Here is an 18,082-nt window from a genome sequence, read left to right on the forward strand (position 1 = left end):
GACATGAAAGTGATACATTTGGGAGCTTTGGAGCAGTCAGTTGGCTTCATGTCATCCGCTTTAGCATCGTTTTACTGCTTGGGTATGTTGCTGGTACTGCATAGAGCAATTCTAAAATTTGAATATGCTACTGAGATGATACTTTTTTCACTATGGCTGTTTCTCTGCCTCTGGCCAATGCATTTTATGATGAAGTGTCACTCAAGGTGGCAAAATGCATTGTTTTGGTGGGAAAGCTCAGTTTGATCACCCCAGACTTCAGATGTCTGTGTGTAACTGGACAGCCACTGCATTAAATCCTTGATGGTGCCCTGGGAAAAAGCGATGCATATTTCTAATGCTTTTGGATTCTATCCTGTAGCAATAAGCATGTCATGTGTTTATAATTTTCTTACAGTTTAACGTAAGCTACAAAATGTTTAAAGCTGCGTAGGCTACATGTAGTATAAGATAGGCTGCTGCAAAATGTCTTAAAACGCTTGAGAAAGACTACAAAATAACTTCTACTCAAGCTGTTCATGAAGACGGGAGGATGGTAGCACATCTTGGGCTTGCATCAGTTAAACAAAGTTTAGAAAAATCAGGATGGTGACTTCTCGAACTCCAACTGTGCTTGGCAGTATGGTTCAAAGCAATGTAATCTGGCACATGTGATACCCTGGAAGAGTAGAGATGCATTATATTTGAGTCTGGGCTTTATCTACGACCAAAAGAGAAGATTCTGCTTTTGGCTTTGGAAATGGGGAACAATATAAAGGTTCCAGATCTCACATTGGATGCAAGCCTTTGTTCTAAAAATTGCAAGGATTGTATTAAGATAATGAACTCTGTGGATCTACCTTGCAGGTACAAAAAAATGAATGGAGTGAAACCTTTTTCTCCAGCATTGGATCTTTTATATGGTTACATCAAATCAAATCAGGGACATTTGTATCGCGCACAAATCACTCATAAAAGTCTCATGGCGCTTGCAGACAGCTCTGAAAGGAAACGGACTTGAGCTAATTTCCAAAAAGCCAGGTCTTCAACTTTTTACGAAAACTGCTGTGGTCTGGCATACTACGAAGATAGTAAGGCATTTTATTCCAAGATGCTGGGGCCAAAGAGGAAAATGCACGGCCCCCTTGCCTAGCAGTGTGAGTTCTAAGGGGGTCAGCAGAGCCGAATCACTAGAGCGCAGTGTCCTGGATGGTTGATACCAAGGTAACTTTGACAGCCAATATTTTGGGCCGATTCCATACATATGTTTATGAGTTAGACATAGTGTTTTAAAAAGAGTTCGTTTTTTCACTGGGAGCCAGTGAAGAGTATTTGGACATATTGCCGATGGGAATCTGTATGGGCGATCAAGGACTAATCTAGCAGCCGTGTTCTGAAGAGTCTGAAGCCTGTTTATGAGATCTACATTTATTGACAGCAATAAGGCATTGCCGTAATCCATTGTGTTAATGATCATGTCAATGGTCCTTGTATTAGAGGTCTTCGTGCCTCTAAGGGAAGCTATTTGAAGACCTTACGTAGGCTACGCTTAACACCGAAACAGGTGCCGATGACATGATTAACATGACCCCTCATGGATAAACAATTGTCCATGTAAAATCCTAGATTACGGACCACGTTCTTATGGGCAGGACATGGGCCGAGCCTGGATGGCCACCAGTCCTGCGTCCAATGGTCAATAGCTTTGCCAAAGAGCATTATCTCGGACTTGCCCCCGTTTAGCTGGAGATGGTTGAATGTCATCCATTTATCAACATGGATCAAGCAGTTTTTAAGACGTTGCTTAGTATCGCTAGGGTCGGGACCTAGAGTGACCAGAATCTGCGTATCGTCTGCGTAGGATATGACATCAAAGCCATATAGTCTGATCACTACAGCTAAAGGGGTCCTGTAAAGATTAAAAAGGGTGGGGCTCAGGATAGAGCCCTGTGGAACACCCATTTTTACTGGTCTCTCACAGGAGGTGGTATTTACCATCTGGACGGTGGTTTTACGCTCTGACAGGTAGCTGCTCAACCATTTCAGAGCCTTCCCCCAGACACCAACCTCCCAGAGTCGTTGTCCAAGAATCTTATGGGAGATGGTGTCAAAGGCAGCCGACAGATCGAGCAGAATGAGGATAACTGACTGATGTTTATCTAGAGCTAGTCTAAAATTGTCAGTAACCTCGATCAGCGCAGTTTCCGTGCTATGCGCTGCTCTGAAGCCGGATTGAGAGGAATCTAAAAGTCCATGGCTTTCAAGATGGTTCACCAGCTGTTGATTCACAAGAGAATCCAGTATTTTCCCAAAATAGGGCAGTAGGGAGATGGGTTGGTAGTTTAAAAGTAGCTTAGGGTCGGACGATGGCTTCTTTAAAATTGGCCTGATTCTAGCTGCCTTCCAAATTGAGGGAAAGTCCGCTTCTGCAAAGGACTTGTTGAATAAGTCAATCAGTCCATCTAAGACTGTTGGTGCCATGATAGAGAACGTTTTTGAAGGGAAAGGGTCAGCGGGAGAGCCTGATTTTATTTTTGTCATGGCCGAGATGACAGACTTACGGTCACATTCCATAAATTTGTTTAAAAAACCGGGAGGGTCGGGTAAGGGGCAAGAGAGTTCTTCAATGCAAGTGCGGTCAGGTGTGGAAGGGAAGGTCCGATGAATATTCATAGTTTTTTCCTCAAATAATTCAGATAGGGAGTCAGTCCAATCTTGAGAGACGGACACAATGGGCTGATTTATAGGAATGGTGAATTCTTTGAGAATATGATGGAGTTCCCTAGAGGAATTTTCTGCCATTTTTATCCGGTTAATCAAATAAGATTTTTTGGCCAGTTTTATTTCGTTCATGTAGCCATGGTGCTGTTTCTTATAATTTTCGCCATCTACAGAATTTTTAGTTTTCCGCCATAGTTTTTCGGCGGTTCTACACAAACTTTTAGTGATTTTTAGTTGATCGGTGAACCAAGGAGCAGTTCTCATGCCTCAAATCATTCCCCATCATCAAGCTGGGAATCCCTGGTAACTTTAAATGGCAGTTAATAGTGTTAAAATGGCAATAGGCATCAACAACAGTGTTTGTTTAATAGCACATTCAACTCATCTGAAGCACTCTGAACTTCAGCCAGTAACAAGCATTGGCATAGTCAATAGATCTCGCCTTTGGGACCTTATAAGTATTTAGTTATGCAGCACTATATCCTTACTGCAACAACATTAACTGTTGCATGGCTAGACACTTATAAGGTCCCAAAGGTGAGACCTATTGGCTATGCCAATGCTTGTTCAGTATTCTTGCTAGTGTGGTCTTGAGTGTTGCATGTGTGAGAAACACCTCCATGACAGGCTGCAGAAGCCCCGGTACCAAAAGCAATAAAGGTCTAGCCGCTGTTCTTTGGTGCAATGTTTAAAAAATCAAAGAGGAGGAGGTTTGTGGGGCAGGCATATCAATGCTCAATTTTGTAGCCCCTTGAAGGTGGACTGTCAGTCAGGGTAGGTGAATAGTCCCTTTTTGAAGACTGAGTTGAGGAAGAATACCATGTAGGCGATCTGTATCTTCTCCGATGACCTCGTGTTGCGGACCTTCTTCTCGCGGAAGTTGTCGCTGTTCGACCCCTTGAAGGAGTGGTTCGAGGGAGATCTACTGTTTGCACCAACCAAGCCAGTGGTGATCTGTATAGGGGGCTAGAGTAGTCCAGTAGTTCTCGTACCTGCCCCGCTGTAGACTTCTGTCAATGATGCAGTGGCAACATCTATCTAGGAGACAGATGCACAGAGGGTGATGATTGACCCCTTGTCTCTTTTTGCACAGGAGGGTTTGTCACCTGAGGGTGTGAACGCTCAGGAGATGAAGCTGAGCTGCCCGACGTCGGCACAATAACCTGCGGCGACCTCGAAGTCGATGACGCCGTGCATCTTGACCTGTGGAAACGTGTAATATTTAACGTTAGCATAAGCGACAGCCACTTTTACTGTGGCATCCATTTTGCTTCCTTCGTCATTCTTTCATCCTCTGCTGTTTGCCTTTTCACCCTGCTTGTGTCATCAACTTTAGTTGACCTCTTTCGACATGGCTAAGCAATGTACATACTGGGGGTTTGTAGCTGCCGGTGCACCTGGTCTTAGAGGCTATCTATTGACCGTTTACTGCTGTCATAAACATTCCTGCTCCCCGTCCTTATTTGCTGACCAAGTGGTCATCCACCTTCCCTTGTTTGCTGATAGTTACTTCTGTGTCTAAACTTGCTCTTTCCATTTCTGTCCACATGCTTGCATTGCAACAAACTTGTATATAAGGACGATGGCTGGAGAATTCAGTGTACTTCCTCCCACAACACTTGAGGGTGTTGTTCGGCTGCAGTCCTGCTCATGAGTATTTAATAAACTTGGTTTGTTTTACTCCAATCCAGTGCCAATCTCTCTTTTGTTAAGTCTTCGGACCCGTGGACGAGAGGGTGACCCTGCACCAGTGTGCACTCACGGGGGTACATTTACACAGACCTTGATCGGTTACAGTGATGAGTTGACGTCGACTGGGAAGAACGCCTAGACGCCGAGCGCGGAGTCACTGACTCTTGGACCACCGGAGAAGTGCTCCAGCTGTATTTTAGCCCTCAACATCAATCTCGACGACGAATGCCTCGACGTCGGTCGTGAAGCCACCAACGGAGACCGATGCCTAGACATCGTGCGGTGAGTCGACGACGGTGAACGTCTTCTGGATACTGACCGACATCAAGAGGGTGTTAGTTCGGGCCTCGACGTCGATCGTCGCCGGGTTGACGCCAACGGAGGTGTTTGCCTCGACGTTAAGCATCTATGAGCTGATGCCGACGGAGACCTGTGCCTCGACGTTGAAATGAATGAATGAAATGAAAATTGCATTTATAAAGCGCGATGGCTACCCTGAGGCCTCCCAGCGCTACGGACAGCACAGCCGGAACCAGTAGGATGCATGTTAATGCCAGTTTTTATAAAGCCAAGTTTTTAAAGGCCTCCGGAAGACAAGTAGATTGGATTTCTGTTGAAGAGAAATAGGGAGAGTATTCCAAAGAGTTGATGCGTTATGCGTGAAGGACCGTCGGCCACTTCTAGCTCTCTTTATTCTGGGGGGAAGAGAGAGGAAAGCAGTGGTGGATCGGAGAACCCTTCTCGGTTGGTAGGGAGTGATCAAAGATTGGATGATGGAAGGGCCAGTCTTCCAGAAAGCTTTCTGGGCAAGACACATGGCTTTAAACTGAATCCTCTCTTTGATCGGCAGCCAGTGTAAGGCCTTAATGGCAGGTTTTGCCGACTGCCACCACGGGGTCTGTAGAAGGAGGCGAGCAGCGCAGTTTTGAACAATCTGGAGCTTATTGATGGTTGAATGAGGTGCACCCAGATAAAGAGCATTGCCGTAGTCAAGGCGAGAGAGAAAAAGCACCTGGACCATGATCCTTCTAGCTTGAAAAGGGAGGAGAGGGAGGACCTTTCGAAGCATTCTAAGTATACCAAAGCAAGAGGCGGAACGTTTTACCGCTTGATGGCTAAAGGTGAGAGAGCGGTCCAGCCATACTCCCAGACTCTTAATTTGTTCTTTAGGAGCTGGCGCGGGCCCAAGACAGTTGGGCCACAACAAAGCTGAGTTAAATGCGGGGGCATTGCCCAAAAGCATAAGCTCCGCTTTGTCCCCATTGAGCTTAAGGCACGAGTGGTCCATCCATCTGGCTATCTCTTCTAGGCAGCAGCCTAGAGCGCTGGGTGATCGCTCGGGTGGTTTAACGCCACCGCTAACGTTGAACGTTGAGACAATGCCAACGGAGACCGACTCCTCGACGTTGATTGTCGCCGGGTTGACGTTGACAGAGGGGTTTGCCTCGATGTCGAACGTATATGAGCTGACGCCGATGGAGACCTGTGCTTCGACGGTGAACGTTGAGTCAACGCCAATGGAGACTGACTCCTCGACGTTGAACACGGCTGAGTTGACATTGAATTGAATTGAATTGAAAGGGCATTTATAAAGCGCATGGATACCCTAGAGCGCCCCAGCGCTATAGCAAATCCTAGAGCAGATAACAAGATTCAGGGGAACAGATGAGTCTTTAAACATTTACGGAACAAAAGATAGTTGGATTCAGACCGAATCATCAGTGGAAGATTATTCCAGAGTTTCGCCGCGTTGTAGCCGAAGCGACGTCCTCCACTGCGCATCCTTTTCATAGCTGGAACTTTGACAAGATGCCTATTTTCTGATCTAAGTGGTCTAGAAGGACAATAGGGCAGGATAAGAGATCTAACAACAGGAGGGCCCTTATTGGAAAGGGCATTGTGAGCAATGCACAATGCTTTAAAATGGATCCTTTGCACAACCGGCAGCCAGTGCAATTTTGCAAGGGAAGGTCTAGCGGACGAACGTCTAACAGAGTTGGTAAGTAGACGTGCTGCGCAGTTCTGTATAACCTGGAGTCTGTTGATGGCTACCAAAGGGGCGCCCAGGTAAAGGACGTCAACGTGGGAGGCTGATCTTGCAATTGACGACGATGAATCGACGTTGAAATTGCCGTTTTCGGTGTAGTCATAGACGCCACGTGGTGCTCCAATGCTGTCGACGGCGGAGGTCTCGTCGACGGGGACACTTGTTTCTTCATCGTTGGAGGCATTTTCAATGCCGAGCCCTACGCTGAAGTCGATCTGGACCTCTTCTTCTTATGCCTCACTGGAGATCTTCCTCTTGAAGTAGATTTTTATTTTTCTGATAGTCCATAGAGACAAATTCTCTCTCTCTCCGTGAGAGTAGGCCAAAAGAGCTTTTTACAATGTTGGCAAGCCTCCGAGGAGGGAGACTCAAGAAGGCAGAATATACACACAATCTGTGTGTCACTACAATCTGTGTGTCAGTTTTTGCCTTCTTCTTGCCACAGGAGGGACAAGGGTTGAAAAGAGAAGGCATGTTGTGACAGAAAAATAAACAGTTTCTACCAGAAAAAAAGTTAGTACCTTACTCTACAAGATGAAAAACGTCAAGTGAAAGGTAAACCAGTCAAATAAAAATGAGATTTTTGACAAAAAGTCAAAAACTAATCAGAGCTGAAACTCCAGGGTCCTGACTGAAGGAGCCGGAAAGAACAACTGACCTAACGTTCACCCCTGAGGCATGATGGGAAGCTGGGGGTCATAGCTGCCTTAAAGGCATGGTGCCAGTTTTTTTTTGTTCTAAGTTACTTTTATTTTCTATGCTATTGGGTTTTCAATGCAGCCTTTGAGTTAACAATGCCTGCTATTTTGCAGATTGAGTTTCTTTTACTCATTAAAGAGAGTTCAGTGATTCTTGTTCTCCTGTTTTCTATTTTGTACAATGTAGGGTTGCAAAAGCAGAGTTTCAGTACATTGATTAACTTTTGGTTTTTGATAATGAGGCTGAATTATTGGGTGAAAAAATGATATAAGTATATATATATATATATATATATAGGGCTGTATATATATGTTTTTATATATATATTTTTTGATAGATTCCTTGGTCCCTGCACATGGGCGGGAATATTCAGTGCTTATGACTATTGATGAGAATCCCCTGGAAGAAAAAGGCTGGACCGATGCTGGAGTCTCATGCGGTAGAGGTACCGGCATCAAAGGCTCCAGGAAAGACAGAGGTAACTCCGGATCTTTGTCGAGTGGTTGAGAAGGGGTGCGCGGAGGAGGCTCTGCTGGGAATAAGTTAACTAATTCCGGCTCCGTGGACAAATGTCCTTTGGGAAATGTAAAGCGACGGGGAGAGTAACCTCTTGAGTGCTTTTTTGCCTCTCTGCGTTTTTTCTTTTTCTTGCAAGTTGAAGAGAATGATAGACATCTGGAGCGGTGCCTCAAACGTTTGTGGCGATGTGGGCCTCTTTAGCACTGGCTGTGAAGAGCTTTGGCCTCCCGCTCTTTGATGCCCTTAGGGTGCATACTGAGGCAGGAAGAACAGGCCTTGGGGACATTGCCTGACCCTAGGCACCAGAAGCAAAATAAATAGGGGTCCATAATGGACATAATGCAATACCTGGAGCGTTTGAACCCTGATTTCTTGGGAGGGGACATGGTACTGCATTTTCTAGAATTTTCTGTGAAGAAAACACTTCTCAGAGAGCTAAACACCAGATCTGTGTCAAAGGAGAGAAAAAGGGGGACTGATGTTGTTGCACCGGGGCGGGTGCATTATGGCCTTGGTGACACTGTGTGCCGCTACTTCCGGCATCGACCGAGTTCATGCCCTCTTCCAGTGACTTCAGAGCTTTGAAGTTTTCCGGATCCAGTCTGATTCCTGGGGTTGTTCTACTGGTGAGGAATCCTCACTTAGAAATTATCCATCAGAAAACCCTTCACAGAACCAACAATTAACAGTGTCAGCGATAAAGATAATGAAACTACTTACAACTAGTCTTGCCGAGATGTAAAGAGAAGAGAAAAACACTGAATAAAAAATAACCCAATGGGCTGAATGTCATGTGGAACTAAGAAGAGAAAACGAAGAAGACATAGGGTTAGGAAATGAGAATGAAAAGGTAAATAGGTTTGGTAAATTGGGACTGGGGATCACTTGTGCTAGGGGACTACAAGTTGAAGTGAAGGGTGACAACAGTTTAGGTGAAGATGTCACATAGGATACGAAGACAGGGGGAGATAAAAGGGCAGATGGTGGGGCTGTGGAATTCAAGGGGAGGATTGAGAGTGGTACATGAAGACTGAGGAAAAAAGTTAATAGGCAGGTGGGCAGTGAATGGATGCATTTGAGTATAGGTTTCAAGTAGAAAGGAGCTAAGAGATTACATAAAGATAAAGGGGAGAAGTACAATAGAGTGGGAAGACAGGCAGGGGTGATGCGAGGCACTTTGAAAGAGAGACCAGGAAAGGAAAAGAGAAGCTGGAGATCAATGAATAAATTCAACTCAGGATTATCTAAAGCATACATATTTTAGTCCTTTGCAAAACTAGAGGAGGTCTTTGAAGCATCTCACATCAACTGTTAGGGAGCTCCAGATGGTGGGGGCTGCGTTGAGAAGAAATGTATGGTAGCTTTGTAGGAGCTTTTTGTTTTGGATTCCAAACTAAGCTTATTGATATGCCTAAAATTCTGGATACCGCTAGGGATTTTAAGAGAGGCTGTCATATAGTCCAGATTTCATTTACGAATGGCCTTGAATGTGATGCATACCAATTCAAATTGAATACTGGTTTCTGGAGAAAGCCAGTGAATTTCTTTCACTACAGGCAATATGTAGTGAAACATTTTGGTTCCAGATATTGTTCTAGCCTTAATATATAGAATGGCTTTCCAAAGTGTTAATTATGACCTGGGTATCCCTGCATGGGTGGAATAGCAATGGACCAAGTGAAGTATCTATCTATCTATCTATCTCGATTATTGGCTTGAATTGAGAACACGTGTAAAAATATATATTTTGACTTCTTAGGCATGGATACTGGCCATAACTGGTGATTAGCTGTGACTTATTCAAGGACGAATGTCACCTCTCAATTGATCTCTAAAGAAATTTCAGGGAGTAATTTGATGACCTGGAAATCTCCTAATAAATACAACTATAAGTAAAGCTATTCTAACCATATAACTCCGCTATATATTCTAACCACAGCTTTACTTCTTGGATAAAACAAGAGATACCAATATTAATCTTTTTTCAGTTGTCTGAAAGCAGAAATAGTCAGAACGCCTCACTGCTGAAAAGTGTTGACCAATCAATTCATCAACAAGCACAACACATTCTCCTAAAATAGGGAGAGCAACAGATTGCACCAGACCCTGCGGTTACACTGTACAACACAACTGATGGAAAAATGAAATTGAATTGTGTAGATGGAAGGTCAAACAGAGTTGGATGGGACGCATGGAATTCCATACAAGGTGGAAATTTCTGAGATGCCGTTAGGTGAGTCTTCCGATGAGGACCACGGGAATCCTACCATCAGTTGCATGGGCACTGATAAAGAGGGAATGGTGCGGAGTTTTGATGAAACTTACACGGGAGAGTCTCTGCACGGTTCTTGTGGATCATTATGCAGAGCTGTAGCACCAGTTGCGGGGCGCTCTCCAAGAAGGTCTCTAGGAGGCGCAGCATGTTGACATCTGCATATTCGTACATCATAGCCCAGTAAAAGCGACGCTGGTGTTCTTTCTGCCGCTGACTCTGAATGCCCAGGTACATCGTCCTTATATACCTGTAAAGGGAATTCAAAGGTTTTTGTTAAATTTATGATCTCACTAACAATCCAACAAAATAATTGTGGCACTTGTATTTGATACCAGGCTCTTTCCACATTAACATTTCTAAGAACTAGTCATGAGCTAAGAAAGAAATCTGAAGTTAATGAAAAACCTAGGTTTAAAGAAGTACGTTACCGCATACAGAAGGGATCTGCGTTACCTCATACAGAAGGGATCTGGACAAAAGTAAATATCTCTCCTGTGGGATCAATTTCTTCAAAAAGGTACAAAACACTAGCTGCAAATGGCAAAGTAATTTACACAATTGTGTTACCCACTCATTATTGTCAGTTAAAATGACTTTGCTGATCAAGAGTCTTCCTCATCATTAGTACTCTGAGGCACCATGTTTATCAACATTCTCAGGAACCAAGATGTGCAAGTATGTCAACATGTGCCATGTCAGCATGTCACTGAATTCAAAGCAATCGTAACTCATGATTGCGATGCCATATGTGTTGTGAAATACAAAACTAATGATATGCAACAAAGTAAAGATCAGGAGGCAAGCCACCTACACGTGGAAAAACATCTCTTTGAACATCAGACTTGCTCTATCGCTCCTACCATTCAGTAAATGAACTGAAGATCCAACTTGTCAAATGATATATAATCTGTCACTGATTGTATAATTTGTCACTTCATGCTAAGGCTAGGTGAAATTTGTTTTTCATTTTGCAATAAGCAGAATGATTACAAAAACAAGGCAGAAGACAGCCAGTAACTTGCAGGCGTGTAGTTCATGTGGTTCTCTATAAACCACATAAGCCAATTGAAGTGCGCGAAATGTCAAAATCTACTGCATTCCCTGATTTTGCTAGACAACATATTTAGATGTTTTTATAGCCTAATTAAGCTCAGCTATCCAATTTTTCAAAAAGTGGGGAGATACCCCCACAAGGTAACACACACACGCACACACACACACACTTTTATGAGCTGGATTGGACCATTACTCCTAAATTCAGCCACCCATTGCCTTTTAATCACAACATATTTAGGTGTTTGTATAGCCTAATTAAGCTCAGCTAACCAATTTTTCAAAAAGTGGGGAGATACCCCAACAAGGTAACACACACAGGCACACACACGCACACACACACACACACTTTTATGAGCTGGATTGGACCATTATTCCTACATTCAGCCACCCATTGCCTTTTAATCATAACAAGAAACTCACTATTAAATTTAATTGGGTAGCTCTTAGCTATTTTAACTACTAATTCCCATTGCACCAATCTATACCAAGAGCACCTCCCTCCCACACCTCACATCGGCATCTCTTGCTCAAAAGACCTCCAGCAAACAGTCCCCTCGAGGGACCCACTGGGCACTGCAGCGCTGGCCCAACGAGGAGCTGCCTGATGATGAAGCATAACTCCTGCACGAGTGTGTGAGGGCTCTTGCTTCTATGCAATCAGATCCCCAGAACTCCTGTCTCAGATTCCGTGAGCTAGATCCTCCCGTCCTTCCCTCCCAGCAGCTGCATACCTTTTGTTCTGCTTAGGTAATACTAAGCCCAGGAAATATTGACCTTTACAAAGTTTTGCTTATTCATTTTTTCACGAATAACAGTATTAGGATGCTTATGGCTACAAAGTGAGGGCTTTTACAAACTGACATTTGGTGACGCATGCTGATATGTGAAAGCAAAATGCTTATGAGAAAGGTTTCCTAAAGTCTGCAGATGTAAAATAAATACTAGCTAGTTACTTTTTACATATTTCAAAATATGAGTACAAATGATATATTGCTCCTTAATACTGGTGTATGATGGGAACTAACATTTTAAACATGATCAAAAACAAACGGCACCCACATTTTACTTTCTCTGATGTACACAGGACTGAAAACAGTAATTGCTCTGTTTTTTAAAATAGCTTTAGCCAACTGGAAGTCACAATATAGCAGCTCGATAAAGCTGCATATTTCATAACAATATATGCACATATAAGACTATGAAATGCTGTGTTAGCAGGCTTTAATCTGTAAAATTGATCTTCAATTTAGTTGGAGGTATTCATAGGCCAGCCTAATAGGTGCATGAACACCTGTTAAAAAATAAATGGGCACTCTGCTGCAATCTAAGGCCCTGATTGTGAGTGGGCCAGAGTTTTCAGACCCCTGTGCTGGAAAGCCGAATTATGCAGAGTTTACTACACACCATAACTGACGGGTGCAATAAAGTTCACATCTTTGTTAGATTTCGGCAGGTCAAACCTGCTGCAATTTCACAACCCAAAGAAGTACTGCTTTTAGGTCGAGCCTAAAGCGGCAGCCTGCATCCACTGCTCGCTCTGCGAGGCATGCTGTAATGGAGCATGCAGTGGAAGCTCCGCCCACTCTCCGCCCATGTTTTTAATTGGCTTGAGTCATTGTCTTTCGTAAATGCTGTCTTCTGATTGATTATGAGACTTTTTAGTCCCTCCTTATTATGGCCATGTCGTCAGTTGTGCCCTCCCATGGCTACTGGCCCTTTTACTTCGAGTGTTGCACAGTACTGTACGTGTTATTTAGATTGTGAGCACTACTTTGTCCGTGCCTTTTCACCCCCTCTTCCGCCCGCACTTCCGTTGTCCGTGAGGCAATGCAATAGGTCTCACATAAATGCAAGTCCTATTGCACTGCAAAGGCTTGTTCTGTCTAATAAATGCTATTATACTGTTGTCTAGATTTTTGTTGACATTTAAACACTCTGTAAAGTATCCAAACAAGACTCTTTTTCTACTGCACAATATTGAGCCAAAACCATGGGGGCGCGCTTAGTATTCCTATCTCTATGGCGGAAGTTTGGGGACGCTCTATCGGTATTGCCTATTCTTTAGACTTCCGGTTTGGGGTGACGCGCTGCGGTGCTCCTTCTGCCTCGGCCTCTATGGTCCTTCTGCAAATGAAGAGGGCAGTTTATAGGTACGCATGGTGCGGATTGATGGGCTGCTAGAGTGAAAGGGCGAAGGTTAATGGAAGGTGCTTATTAGCGTGAGGGTGAAGACGATTTCTAGTGCAGAAGTTTGCCCATAGAAGTACTAAATCACCCCATATTGTGTATAACTGCGGGTGATGGATTTTTAGCATTCCAGCGACTGCATTCTGGGAGTTGTAGTTCTACGGCCATTATTCTCATTAGGGAGTGATACTTCGCAGCATGCAGCGATTGAAGATGTACTCATGGAGTAACTATGTACTTCTGTGGCCTTATCGGACCCACCTTGTTTTTCAGTGGTATGGGGTAACGCCTGGTGTATGGAATTTTGGGAGAGGGTGATGTTAATATTGGGCGTGCTCAAAAGTGGTGGTGACTGTGGGTCACTTTTGTGATTGAGACTCTGGTGGAAGTTGAGGGGGGCGCACCCTTCATTTAGAGTTACTGCAGTTATGCAGCTCTTAGTACTCCCTAGACCATGTTTTCGGGTTAGTAGCACGGTTCATCGTTGGCACAGTTTGTATTTTTTATTCTCCTATACAGTAAGTCCTTTGGTGTTGTGAGAGAAGAACAAAAGTTACTTACCTGTAAACTGTGGTTCTCCAGTATTGGTGTCTTTCATAGATTCACATGCTTGAATTATTCCCCGTCATCGAAGTGTGATTCCCACGGTACATAAAATAGCAATATATATATACATATATACATAGTATAACAATAGCATAGCAAAACAATTCCATAGGAAGTATTGTAGCATAGCAATCAATGGGAAAAATCTGTCACTTCATTAGCTCGTCCAAGTCATTAGATATAGTCCAAACTCCAGCCAATCAGGCGTCAGCACCCTCTAGAACCCTCCCCCCAGAGGCTCAGACACTCAGATTTTCTAGCACGAGAGTGACATAATAATCAAGTAAATGAGGGGAGTCTCTGAGGGGAGGTGGGTGGATCGCATGAGAATCTATTAAAGACACTGTTAGAACTGCCATCATTGGCGTGAGTCTCCCTTCCATTTTGTCGGATTGCCTCCTCTGTTTTTGATATGTTTTTGCTGGTTATAAAGTGTGTCTCAGGTCTGCCATTGCAGAACCTATGTTCAGTCTGGTACTGCCATGCTGACTGACCAAGTGCACCCACTTGCCAGTCTCTAAACCTTCCCTTTTCTTCATATCAGACACCCCTATGGTAGGCCCTAGGGCAGGGTGCATTGTAAGTATAAGGTAGGACATGCCCTGGTGTGTGTAGCATGTCCTAATAGTGAATTACAGCCATTTTCATCTTTCACTATTGCAAGGCTACCTGTTCTCCATAGGCCAGAATGGGCAGTTAGATTATTACATCTTATAATCCTAACTGACTCAGGGAACATCGTAGAAATTCGAATTTAGTATGCCTGAACTCAGAATGATAAAATATATATTTTAGTAAAGTTGGTTTTAACATTCTGTGTTTGAAAATACCACTTTTAGAAAGTAGGTATTTTCTTCTCTAACTATCCAACGCCTGCCTCTGCTAGGTTGTGTATTCCTTGTCTGGAGTTTGAGTGACAGGGCTGGGGAATTCCAGGAGACAGAATGAGTCAGCCCAGTGGTGAATAAGGAGATCTGCATCTAGATGGGAGGGAGGAGTTGCACCTGGGACCTGAATAGGGCTGGGCCTTCCCTCCGCAATGCTGGCTCCACCTCCTGGGGTGCAGCTGATGTCTCTGCCCTGCACTGTGAAAGAAGAGAAGGAATCATGTCAACAAAGTGCTCCAGGGCTGTGCTTTCCCTCCACAATGCTGGCTCCACCTCCTGTGGGGCGTCTGATGTTTCTGCCCTGAACTGTGAAAGGAAAGAAGGAGTCCTGTAAACAAAGTGCTCAAGAACTAGTTTGGACTAGGCAGAGGCCTCTCTGCCTTCAGAGAACAAAGGATTTTGTGGTAATAAATATTGGGACCCAGACCCAAGAACTTTAGATCACTTCTGGGAACAAGACAAAACTTTTGCCAAGGAGAAGAACCAAGGAAGCTGCAGCAGTTTGAATTGCCCCTCTGCCAGTGTGCTGTTTGCTGGGTTGGCCTGCAGTGGTGTCTTCATTGCCAAGAAAAGGAGAAGGAACTTTTCAAAAGACTTTCATCATCTTACAGAATATTTCTCCAAGGGCTTGAACTTGTGCTTGCCTCCTGCTGAAGTCTCAGCGACAAAAGACTTCACCACCAGCTCCCCTCTGAATTTCCTTGCTGGGAATTCTATCTGCAGAAGCCTGCGTGTCGCTGGGAGCTGGAAGCGCGACGCAACGAGAAGAAGCGTGTCGCCGCCGCAGCTGTAGTCGTCGCATCCCCGGAGAAGCGTGACGCCATCGAGAGGGTCGCCATTGCAGCGCCGGAGAAGCGTGTCGCAGGGCCTGTCGCGGCTCCAAAGTACAGAGTCGTCCCAAGGCTGCCAGGGCGTGAACGCATCGCCGTCGCATCAAGGGGGCCATCTTCTCGCATCGCACCAGGATTGTTGCATCGCATCGAGGTGCCATCTTGCTCATCGCAACCGGGCCGCAGGCCGAGAACCTACGCATCACCCTCGCACCTGTCAGGATCACGACGCATCCCCTACTCTGCACAAGCATTGAGGCGCGACGCATCATCTTCCCCGGAGCACGGAACTGACGCATCTCCCTCTGCGAGCCTTTTTGTTTATTTTGCGTTATGCATCCAGGTACTTTTGTGAGAACTGTGTCGCATTTACCAACAACTTGAACTAAGCTAATTCTACTATCTTTAAGTCAATTTTGAGTACAGTATTGTGGATTTTTGTAGTTTGTGATCTTGTGTTAAGTCTATATAAAGAATACTTATTTTTATAAAACCTGTGTGGTGTCCATCTGTAGTGTTTTCATTGTATTACTGTATGTGTTCACAAATGCATAACACACTGCCTCTGAGATAAGCCTGTCTGCTCGTGCCAAGCTACCAAGGGCGTGAGCAGGGGTTATCTAGGAGAGTAATCCCCTTATCCTGACTTGGAAGCAAGGGTCCCTATTTGGACAAAGGTGTATACCATTGCCAACTAGAGACCCCCAGTTCTAACACTGGTGGGCAGCGGTGAGGATTTGGACCTGCATTTATGACTCATATACAGTGATTGGTGTACACGGTGGGCGGAATTTGCGAAATTCACTTATCGCGAAAATGTTAAAAATCTCCGCAAACACGCAGAAATATCGCGAAGATGCGGAAGTTTTTTTCCTGCCCGTTCGCGGTATTTTCTACGTGGTCGCGGCTCGCCAACTTACCCATGCGGTTGCTCACGGGCGCGGCCATCTTGTTTTCACTTGTCTCGCGGTGCATGATCGCGAGAAGAAAGACCTGATCGCGCGACGAATGACGTTACTGCGGGCGCGAACTGTCGCGAGACAGCGCAAATGGCTACCAACAATCCAACATCTCGTGGAGAACGCGACCGGATCGAGAAAACTTGTCGGCGAACGCAGGGATTCAGGTAAGGCGATCGCGCGCACGCGAGAATGTATTATTTTACAGCGCGAGCAAGCAAAAAATTTCCGGTTAAATGCGGATCGCGGAAATTTTGACATTTTCGCGCTCTCCGCGTAACGCGAAAATTTCAAATTATCGGAATTTCCGCGAGCGGAACGGAATTTTAGTCCAGGCCTAGTGCAGACCAAACGCGACCACATACTTTTTTTGAGTAGAATTCTTTCCTTCGACTGTTATTTTTTCCTGGGAACTACCAATTCTTACTACCATGAGTAGACCAGCATCTGTTGCATCTATGGATCTTGATTTTGAGGAAGAGAGGTTGGAAACCTACACTTTGAAACAGCGCAAGCATCTCTGCAAGAAATTGAAAGTTGCTACACCAGGCATTTCTAAAAAGGATGACTACCAAAAGGCGTTGAGGGCCTGGGTAGAAGCAAGAAATGCCCCTGATCTTGTGGTGGAGCCAGCTGGGGATGCAGATGAGCGACTGGATAGGCCAGTGTTTCCAGGCAGGGGAGGGGTACCGTCCCCACCTGGCAGTAGTATCTCTTCCAAAGACCTGTCCCCCAGAGAGTTGGAAGACAGGGAGAGAAATAGGGCACACAAGCTGGAGATGGCTAAGCTGAAGATGGAGGGTCAGAGGGAAGCAGAGAATAACAGATTGTCCTTGGAGCGAGAGTGAATGAGAATGGAACATGAGAGGATGTTGAGGGAGTTAGAGAGCAAGGCGAAGGGCTTAGAGATCAATCCCTCTGGTGGAAGCGCAGCATCTGTTCCATCAGAAGGCAGGGTATATATTCCCAAGGATGTCATCAAAGATTTCCATAAGCATGAAGATATTGGGCAGTGGTTTGCAGCCTATGAAATAGCAATGTTGGCCCACCGGGTCCCTGAGAAAGATTGGGGAGCAGGGTTGTGGGGCCGCTTTATGAGTGAGGGGAGGGATACTTTGTTAGACCTACCTAGTGAGAATAGAATGTCTTATGCCCACATGAAGGAAGCACTGATGACAAGATATGGTTTGACCCCAGAACTTATAGACAGAGGTTCAGGAATTGTAAGAAGCTGGAGGGAACCACTTGGGTAGAATATGTATCTTTCTTTTGCAGAGCTATGGATGGTTGGGTGAAGGGTAGCAAAGTGGATACTTTTGAAGCTCTCTATGATTTGATTCCAAGGGAGCACTTGTCTGCTAATTGTTTTCCAGAGCTACGCCAGCAACTTATTGATAGCAAGTTGACTAACCCTAGGAAGCTTGCTGAGGAGGCGGACCGCTGGGTCAGTACCAGGGTCCACAAGGGTCATGCGGGAGACTCCGCCAAAGGTGGCCAGGGTCCCCAGCAGAAGAGTGGGGGGACAATGGTAAACAGAGGGAGTTCCAGAAAAGGCCCCAAAGTAATTCCAAGGGAACCAAGGTAAGGGTTCCCAGCCTCCCCCTGAGAAGAAGTCAGAACCCCCG

General features: G+C 45.0%; 1 protein-coding gene across 1 annotated transcript in view; it reads right to left on the reverse strand.

Moving 5' to 3' along the window:
- XKR6 (XK related 6) overlaps nucleotides 1–18,082 on the reverse strand; it is an 810,260-nt gene that overhangs the window by 123,705 nt on the left and 668,473 nt on the right. The window contains exon 2 of the mRNA XM_085610424.1: nucleotides 9,983–10,179. Within this exon, the coding sequence (XP_085466550.1) occupies nucleotides 9,983–10,179 (197 nt within the window). The remainder of the gene's footprint in view (nucleotides 1–9,982; nucleotides 10,180–18,082) is intronic.

This window comes from Triturus cristatus, chromosome 6, assembly GCF_964204655.1.
Source record: "Triturus cristatus chromosome 6, aTriCri1.1, whole genome shotgun sequence".
In the NCBI taxonomy this organism is placed as follows: domain Eukaryota; kingdom Metazoa; phylum Chordata; class Amphibia; order Caudata; family Salamandridae; genus Triturus; species Triturus cristatus.